The following is a 10,127-nucleotide window of genomic DNA, read 5'->3' on the forward strand; positions in this document are numbered from 1 at the left end:
TAAAAAACTGGTTTTTCTTGTCGATTTTAGCTTCATTCCTTGTAGCAAAACTGATTTCGACGAAGTACCCTGAATTTTGGGACAATAATATGCTTCATTTTTTCAAATATTGAAAGGATTTCTCGTTTTTGCCCGGTCAATTTTCCACAAATGGTTATAAACTATGAAATATCATTTACATACAAGATATTAAGATCTCTTGTGGTGTAGCCCTTAAAATACAATTCTCTTGTTTTATTTTTGGTTCTTGAAAATTAATTATTACATGTACACCGTTACAAGAAATAAGGTTTTCTCCGATTGGCGAATTCTGACCGATTAAAAAATTTGATGAACAACGACCACTACAAGAAAAAAGGCTAAATTCGACCGGAAAAAATCGGTCGAATTTAGCTTAATTCGACCGCGCGCGGTTGAATTAAGCTAAATTCGACCGATTTTGAATCGGTTGTAATAGAGGGAGTCGAATTTAGTAGTTCGGTCGTATTTAACTAAATTCGACCGTCTAATTACGACCGGAAAATTACAACCGTTTAAATTCGACCGGAAGAATTCGACCAAGGGCGGTCGAATTTGATTTTTGACAAAAAAATTGAATATCACGCCCAAATAGTTAAATTTTATGAAAAAATTTAAAAGTCCCGCCCAATAATTAAATTCAACCATATATGGTCGAAAATACAATCTTAAATTCGATGTCCTTCAGTCAAATTTAAAGAACACCATTTTAAAAAAAAATCGCCGGAATTTGGAAAGTTTCCAAAAACCGGTGAGTTTTCCCACATTCCGGCAGCCCCAAGACTTGTACCAGTAGTTCCAAAAGATTTCTCAATCTCTTGCATCTTCTCAGAATGAAGAGTCTATAGATCTTGCAATTTAATTTGGGCGTCATCAGTATGAATTTGTAGATCTTGTAATTCACTTTCAGCGTCATCAATATGACAGCCAACTGAATTAAGCTCTGGTAAGGGCCGGGAAATGTGTAACAGGTAGTGTAGACGATTAACAAGCCAACTTATACTGAATCCCAATTTCTGCAGTTCAGCAAATATGTCTCTGTACTCAGCAATCACCTTAGCATCAACCTCAGTCAAAGGTTTTTTTGTGAAGTCAATCACCCAGTTGCACAACATGTTCAGCTTCAATTTATAAAATTTCTTGTTATTGGTTGTAAGGTGTTCAAAGGTGCGTGGGTATTTACTCATAATCTGATCAAGCAGACCAATAAACTCTGCTTCAACTTCATAGCCCCGCACCCCAGAGTAAATATTTGCCCTAGAAGCGCTCACCTGATCATTACATGTCCCTTCAACCAAAGCATCAACCTGAACTTCAGAATTCTGCACCACGTGCTCTTCTTGCACCCCCAACTTCTCAATCTTGGTTGGAAGTGATGGCCTCCTCAATCTCCACATTTTGAGATTTTACAGAAGCGGCCTCTGTATGAGGAATAATTTTCTGGAAAAAAAAACCGCAACATTGGTAAAAATATATCTCAGGAAATAAAAAGAAATATGTCATTGATGAGCAGCTTGGTCTTGGATAATAATTTGAGCCATAAGTTCTACAGCAACAAGACCACCTGAAAAGCTCACAAGACCTGAACACTTAATGGGTTAAAAAATAGATCTGAAAAGTGAAAACTAAACAATTCATTCTCACTTACAGATCTCAGTAAAGCTACATGACATTACTTAGAAGATTTTAGGCGACCACTTTTCTCAAACATGGTGATGACGACTTCCAAAGGTGCCATTTCCATATTTATCCGTTTATTATCTACTACTCAGTACTCACTTTTCTACTTTACCTTACCTTTTGGGATTTTGATCGGACACTAGTTACACTTCGATTCAGGGCCTCTATCTTGAAGAACACCGGGAGCATGGCTTCGATTCAGAGTATATTCTCTGTTTTTTTCTGAAAAGAAGCAGGGGAGGGGTGGTACTGGTTTGTAATTTTTGGTCGTGTGTTGGTGAGGGATAAATGGTAGCTTGGCAGTAGCAAATTAGATACACTCACTCAGCCTCTCTCTCGCTCTGTAGCCGCCTCCCTCTCACTTGGCCGCCGTGGTCAATTTTATGCACTGCATCTAGTTTATGTATGTAAATAAACCCTAGTCACCTGTGTTTTTTTCTGGGTGATCAACTTGGGCTGGGTTTACTTTTTTCTAATTTCATGTATCACAAAATTACTTTGGCCCACTACTTATAAATAAACTAAAATACATTATCTCGAAAAACATAATTATTTTTTCAAGAACTAAATTTTAATATTTGGATAAATTTTATTCTCTACCATTCACATATTTTTCTTTAAAAAAAGTTCAAAATATAGTATGAAAAAATAAACTAAGTAAATATAATAATATATAAAAATATTTTGACTAGTACAACTACCTAGTGTTTAGTCCTGAATTGGTATTTCGATTTTTTTAAAAATATTTTTCATCGATCCAACCGTATGTATGTCACTAGATATATATATAAAAGATATAACCAAAGTTTCATATCAAAATAATTTTATTTGGGTTGCCATTTTAAAAGTCAAACATCAGTTTGACTAGTACAACTAGTCCTGAATTGGTGTTTCGATTTTTTTAAAAATATTTTTCATCAATCCAACTGTAAGGATGTCAATAAATATATATATTAGTTTTATAACCAAAGTTTCAGACCAAAGTAATTGTATTTGGTTTGTCATTTTAAAAGTCAAGCATCAGTTTGACTAGTAAAACTAGCTAGTGTTCAGTCCTCAATTAGTGTTTTGATTTTTTCAAAAATATTTTTCATCGATCCAATTGTATGGTTGTTAATAGATATATATATATATATATTAAAGATATAACCAAAATTTCAGATCAAAATAATTTTATTTGGTTTGTCATTTTAAAAGTCAAACATCAATTTAACAAGTACAACTAGTCCTGAATTGGTGTTTCGAGTTTTTTAAAAATATATTTTATTGATCCAATTGTATGAATGTCAATATATATATATATATATTAGTAATATAACCAAAGTTTTAGTTCAAAATAAATTTATTTGAATTGCCGTTTTACCGGTCAAACATTAGTTTGACTCGTACAGATTACTAATGTTCAGTCCTAAACTGGTGTTTTGAATTTTTTAAAAATATTTTTCATCGATCCAAACATATGGATGTCAATCGATATATATATTAGTGATAAGACCAAATTTTCATATCAAAATAATTTTATTTGGTTGCCATTTTAACAGCTAGGCATCAGTTTGAGTAGTACAACTAACTAGTGTTTATTCCTGAAGTGGTGTTTCGATTTATTTAAAAATATTTTTTCATTGATCCAACCGTATGGATATTAATAGATTTATTGATTAGTGATATAACTAAAGTTTTAGATCAAAATAAGTTTATTTGGATTGCCATTTTACCAGTCAAACATCATTTTGACTAGTACATATAACTAGTGTTCGGTCCTAAATCGGTGTTTCGAATTTTTGGAAAATATTTTTCATCGATCCAACCGTATGGATGTCAATAAATATATATATTAGTGATATAATCAAAGTTTCAGATCAAAATAAATTTATTTTGATTGCCATTTTACCAGTCAAACATCATTTTAACTAGTACATATAACTAGTGTTCGGTCCTAAATTGGTATTTTGAATTTTTAAAAAATATTTTTTATCGATCCAATCATATGGATGTCAACAGATATATATATATATATATATATATATATATATATATTGGTGATATAACCAAATTTTCAGATCAAAATAATTTTATTTGGTTGCCATTTTAACAGTTAGGCATCAGTTTAACTCGTACAACTAACTAGTGTTTAGTCCCGAATTGGCGTTTTGATTTATTTAAAAATATTTTTCAATGATCCAACCGTATGGATCTTAATAAATTTATAAATTAGTGATATAACCAAAGTTTTAGATCAAAATAAATTTATTTGGATTGCCATTTTACTAGTCAAACATCATTTTGACTAGTACATATAACTAGTGTTGTGTCCTAAATCAAGCATCAATTTTATTTTTTATCAAATAAAGAAATTAGAAAATTCTTTTAACGCACAATTTATTTTTTCAAGAATTACATTTTTTTATTTGGATAACGTTTATTCTCTCCCATATTCATAATTTCAAAATATTCACTAACATTTAAATAAGTTTTTTTAATAAAAAAAATAAATTTTAAAAAATCCTAAATACAACCGAATTCCATTGAAATATATTTTCAAAACGGGCGGGAAATTTTCCTCACTTTTTTCGAAAATTTAAAAAGTCTGTGTAAATTTCCCGCCATTTTTAAATATAAAATTTGACTGAAATCGGTTGAATTTAGGAGGGCCAAATAAATTACTTTGTTGGAAAATTCCCTCCACTTTTTTATTAGGGCTAAATTCGACCGAAAAAAAATTCGGTCGAATTTAGGGGTTAAATTCGACCGATATAGTTTCGACCGTTTTAATTTCAACCGTTTTCGGTTAAAATTGGTTGTAAATACGACCGTTTAAATACGACCGTTCGAATTCGACCGAGGCCGGTCGAATTTAGCCGTGTCTAAGGGATTTGACCGCCAGCAGTCGAATTTAACCCCGGTCGAATTTAAATCAGTTGTATTTAACCTTGTTTTCTTGTAGTGGACCGCCCCTAAAACTCGGTCGAAACTAACCATCAAATTACGATCGATGGTCAACCGCGGCCTGTATATGTATTATATATTTTACCAACCGATTATTTCAACAGCGGTCAACATTGTAAGATCACGTGTATCTGGGTCTCATGGCCACATGACACTTATTATCATTAGGCGGGCGACGATATGTCAATAGGGTCCTAATACGTGTCATGCATACGTAAAAATAGTCTGAATTAATTAACGTAAAATTCAATCAAAAATGTAAAATAATGACCAACAATAATCTAATTGATCACGGTCCGATCAATATTTGTGAATATCGATCAATTTTAATCTTATAACGATCGAAACGACAATCATTAAAGACCTTATCTCTTATAGTGTACTCCCTCCGTCGAAGACCATCTGTTTTTAGGAAATTAATTAAATCTTGATTCTTATGGTGGGAACTAGTCAACGTGAAATTTGACCAAATATATAAAACAATGACCCGGAACAATCCAACTAATATCAGTCTGATCGATTTTTATAAATACCGATCAATTTTGATCTTATAACAATCGAATGACGATCATTGAAGTCCATATTTCTTGTAGTGCACTCCCTTGATCATAGACCATCAATTTTTAGGAAACTAATTATATCGCACATGTTAACATATATAGTTTGTTTGTTCTCTACCTAGGCGTGCATTTCTGTTGCACCCATGTGATCACACTCACAAGGGCTTGCTTTTGTAGTGCCAATAAAGTTTTCTATTGTGCAGGTCACTGGTTCAAATTTTGAATGAATATAGCAGTGTCAGGTTTTCTTAATTTACATTTCTGTAAATATATTAATATATAAATTATTTTTGTTTAAAATTACTTGTCAGCTATATATAATAAATAATTACAAATATATATATCTCACTCTTAATTAAATTAATAATTACTCCCTCCGTCCCTTTTTCGATTGTTTACATTTTTTAGAGAGTGTCCGACACGCATTTTAAGGTGCATAAAAAATATAGTTTTGTAAATTTTTTTTTACAAATTTATTTTTCTGAATAAAAATTAAAGCATTCAACTTTTATTCAGATAAAAAAAATTGTAAAAATAAGTTACATAACTTGTTCAGAAATGTAAACAATTGAAAGGGACCGGGGACTATCAAATTAGTATAATTTTCCTGAAATACTGGAGAATATATAAGATGTATGCATATTGAACAATTTGATAAGAAGAATTAGGAAAGTCTATTATTTCTTCTCTAAATGCTTAGAGTTTTGATAACAACAAAACAGAAATAAGAACACATGTGAAATATGAAACAAATAAATTAAAACCTAACTATAAGATAAGATATCACCATCTGATGATCGTTGATATCAGCCACTGAATGGCAGAAAGCATTTAACAAGAATGCATTGCAATAATAACAATTTAATGCGTTTTTAAAAGCAAGTAATTAGTACAAAAAAGTATAGTACTGAATTAACTTGAAATAATAAATCTTTTCCTACTAGCTAGCTAGCACGCAATTTAGACCATAATGTAGCGGGAGAAGCGCTAGAGTCCCAAGTCAAAACAGTTCCCAAACCAGTTCTTAAATACTGATATGAAAGGTGCATATTTGATGATTTTTTCCATGAGATGAGACCACACGTGTGTGTATATATATGTGTGTATAAATTAAAACACTATATATTATTTGGGAAATATAAGCGTAGAATAAGCAAACGCTAATCCTGGCAAGAACTTTTACACCAGAAATCTTTTAAGGATTTGTCTAGTGTGTGTCCATGGGCACATGCTAAGCATTAAAACTTATAAATTTTGGAGTGTTTTGATTGGTGTATTTGTTGTAAATGCAGGGGACCATCATTATTAAGAACTAAAAGGTATTGGTCAATTAAAACAAGTTAAAATTATAGAAGTTTGTGCTTAGTGTGCGCCCATGAGACACACAAGAGAAAAACCAATCCTTTGATACCTTGAATCCACCTGCATCACAGTCTCAATTATATTCAAAAAATCCTCCTACATCAGTCTACTACTATTATTATACGTATCTATCAGGCAATATTATCATAAACTTATCATGGCTCCCCAGGCAAGCAAGCCGCAAGCGTGACGAGAAGTTGATAGAATTTTGACTATTACAATCATCGAATTTAACCAATTATATTATGCTTAATCTTGCAACGTGGCACTGTATATGCCACTGCTTTACTTTCCTTTACAATGGTCGGTTGTATTCCGGCATCTATGCATATCTCTCATACCAATCCCACCATTTCCTCATTAAGTAAATATTTCTCTCTCTTTTGCTCTCTCTGCAGCTAGCTGCTTCTGCAACGAAAGAGAATAAGTCATTTCTATCTCATCTACAGAACTTGTCAGATTTCAATATTTCATTATTCAATTCAGTTAACAAAATTCAGTAACTATAATCTGTACTGTACGTCTACTTGAAGCGTAAACTCCAGAGATTCGTTTACCTGCAGTAAGTTTTTGCTGCTTCTTTATATATGTACTAATTAGGTAGGGTTTGTGTGTGTTTGTACAACCATACCTTCCTATTTCCTTTTTTCTCGTTAACGGTTCATCAGTGCGTGAGTATTTAAATTTCTATAATTGATCGGTATTTGTAGAAGTTGTGGTTATAATCATTTATATGTTTAGATTTCTAGTTTCATGACCTTTTTTCTCGTCGATTTGAAAATAATTATTGTTTGATGGCAGAAATTAGGTAGCAGTTTCGGAATAAAAACTCTATCAAGTAGCTAGCTAGCTAGGTTAATTCTGCTTCATATAACTCTGGATCTTGAAAGTGTTGTATATGTAATTATTATATGCATTTCAGAGAAATTGAAGCGCTTAATTAACTGATGAATTCTTGTACTTTCTTTATCTTCGAGTATCATATAATTTGCTGTAGTAAATAACGGATTGTTCAAATATTTGTTGTAGGTTAAAAGTTATCATTATTGTGAAGAAGATAAGGGATGAATGGAAGAAATTGAGCTACATTTGCTGTTAGTACGTCGCGGTGTTTTGAGATAATTACAATAATGATTTCGAGTTCAAAAGAAGCAGACAATACACTAAAGCAAGAAGACAAGTCAAGTGAAGGTAAGATCTCTAAAGCATCATCCACCTCAACTTCATGGTCAAGATTAAAGGATCCGCGGATTGTACGAGTTTCGCGAGCTTTTGGAGGAAAAGACAGACATAGCAAAGTGTGCACAGTTAGAGGACTGAGAGACAGACGTGTACGATTATCAGTACCCACTGCCATTCAACTCTACGATCTTCAAGACAGGTTAGGCCTGAATCAGCCTAGTAAAGTTGTCGATTGGTTGCTTAATGTAGCTAAGAATGACATCGACGAACTTCCTCCACTTCAAGTGCCTCCTGGAACCTTCTCACAATTTCATCAAGCAATGTTACATGGAGTTAATGCTTCTCAGACAGCTGAAAAATCGCAAAGCCAGGTCAACTGGAATGATCACTTAGAATTAACAACATCGAATTATTGGAGTAATTCGGATGGTACTACTAATTTGAGGGATCGTCTGAAATCTAAGGAAATTGTTGAAGAAACAGATGGAAACAATGAAGAAAACTGGACAAAAGGAACACAAAAGAGTGACCTTGATCAAGGGCATAATGATGCATTCACTTCATCCAATTTCTTCGAAAGAGCTAATCAATCAAATTCCCACTCAGGTACGCTAAATAATATGAATATTCCTCTACAAGATCCTTCATTTCTGAGATGGGATTCTTCCAACTTATCACGGTCACATACAGAAAATCTGATATCACAATCAACTTCCTTGTCTACACCATCTGGACCTCAATTTGTTGTTTATCCTCATGCGCGAGAGTATGATCCAAAAGAGATGTTCAACTTCCAAATGTTAAGCTCGAGTATTAATACTACTTCACAAACTTCTTCCTTTCCAAATCCACCTTTTCATACTATAAACCAAGCCATGAGACCGTTCAATTTGAGCAGGGATCCTTATAGCGGAACTGCACCAAACAAAGATGAATGATGACTTAATTGACGAGATAACATCTTTTTTATGCTAAATAAAAAGATTGCTTTTTAGGTCCAAAAACCTGCAACCATATTGATGCTACTGCATGAACTAATTGCAGCAAGTTTAAGGGCAACACGAAGATTGACGGGTTCAATTTTTCAAGTTCATCGGATTTTTTTAGCAACTATATGTAGTAGTTGTTGCATGGGGATGATCTTGTTTCTAATTAAGCTGTTGGGTATGAATTGGACAGCTACGTACTTGTGACTGAGATCAGTTTAATTTTAAGTATAGGAGCAGCTTAACTGATATGCTGGTAATTAGTTGATGTGTGATTTGCTTGCTGTAGCATTTTATGTTCATACCTCACTGGACGTACACTCGTATATAATCCAGGATTTTTACGTTTCATGTGTGTATATTGGTTGAAGTGTTTTGTATGTTACGACTCTTAAAAAGTATAAGATTTTGCACAGCCTTTCTCTGTACTTTAAGGTTTTAAATGACATGTTACAGAACTCGGTTCAGGAGGGTTTGAGTTCTTTTCTTTAGATTCTATGGACATGTTACAGAGCTAGGTTTAGGAAAGAGAGTTCAAATTCTCCCCAACGAATATTTAAATATATTAATGTTGTTTTCTTATTCGATAATTTATGTTATTGGTTTATTCAATCATGAGATCGAGTGAGCGTTAAAAAATACAAAATTGTTGATCAGTTATTACTAAAACTTAGGGTGTGTTTGGTATTGCTGTTGCAGACACTAACAACAGTTTTTCGCTGAAAAGCAGGAGTTTGTTAAATTTAAAAGCTGCTTTCGGAAAAGTGCTTTTGACCTAAAAACTGTTGTTACAGAAAGTAAGGGGTTGTTGCGGGAAGCAGATGCTGATTTAACCATCAAACCTTATCATAAGCATTATTATTTTTAATTTTTTTCATCAAAACATATACTTATCCAAAAATTTACCAAACAGTCATCTGATTTTTACAACAGCACTTTTTTCAGCAACACTTTTTTAACAGCATAGTAATTTTTAACAACAATACCAAATAGAACCTTAAAGTTTTAGATCGAGGGTGTTAGTTAACAACTAAAATGATCATCAATTAAGGACAATTGAATTTCCTATTTGTTGTGGAAAACATGTTTATGGTTAAATGAATTTATGTGTATTAATGTAAGATGAACGTTTACTTCTTAATACACGTAAACGAATATAAATCGCAGGAATTTATAAAATCTATACTATAATAATCGGAATCGGAATGTGGTATATTTTCACTCTTTTTTTGGTTGGTTTGAGTATTCCTATTTATGATCGTCAAATCTTTTTACTCAAATAATCAGGACCATTAGATCTAAATACTAAAATAATATACACTATTCAAGTTTTTTTTAATCAGGTGATAGGACCGTTAAATCTAAATACTAAAATAATATACACTACTCAAGT

General features: G+C 32.4%; 1 protein-coding gene and 1 long non-coding RNA gene across 4 annotated transcripts; one reads left to right on the forward strand and one right to left on the reverse strand.

Annotated features, from left to right (window-relative positions):
- Positions 1–599: 599 nt before the first annotated feature.
- On the reverse strand, positions 600–2,188 carry LOC141661751 (uncharacterized). 2 transcript variants are annotated; one of them, XR_012550127.1, is made up of 2 exons: positions 1,816–2,188; positions 600–1,458 (listed from the first exon to the last, which is right to left on the reverse strand). It is a non-coding gene; the product is annotated as an uncharacterized LOC141661751 (long non-coding RNA). The 2 variants fall into 2 exon arrangements; XR_012550126.1 differs by having other exon boundaries at positions 1,667–2,188.
- Positions 2,189–6,689: 4,501 nt separating this feature from the next.
- On the forward strand, positions 6,690–9,239 carry LOC141723672 (uncharacterized). Of its 2 annotated transcripts, XM_074525530.1 has the most exons (3): positions 6,690–7,128; positions 7,596–8,354; positions 8,439–9,239. In XM_074525530.1, the coding sequence occupies exons 2-3, from the start codon at positions 7,697–7,699 to the stop codon at positions 8,684–8,686; spliced, it is 906 nt and encodes a 301-aa protein (XP_074381631.1). In that variant the 5' UTR covers positions 6,690–7,128; positions 7,596–7,696; the 3' UTR covers positions 8,687–9,239. The 2 variants fall into 2 exon arrangements, with proteins under 2 accessions (XP_074381631.1, XP_074381630.1); XM_074525529.1 differs by having other exon boundaries at positions 6,694–7,128; positions 7,596–9,236.
- The last annotated feature ends 888 nt before the right edge of the window (positions 9,240–10,127 follow it).

The sequence above is a fragment of the Apium graveolens genome, chromosome 5 (assembly GCF_009905375.1).
Source record: "Apium graveolens cultivar Ventura chromosome 5, ASM990537v1, whole genome shotgun sequence".
In the NCBI taxonomy this organism is placed as follows: Eukaryota; Viridiplantae; Streptophyta; class Magnoliopsida; order Apiales; family Apiaceae; genus Apium; species Apium graveolens.

Bases quoted from the DNA above. Each gene is read 5' to 3' on its own strand.
- LOC141723672 (XM_074525529.1), top strand. From the start codon at position 7,697: ATGATTTCGAGTTCAAAAGAAGCAGACAATACACTAAAGCAAGAAGAC.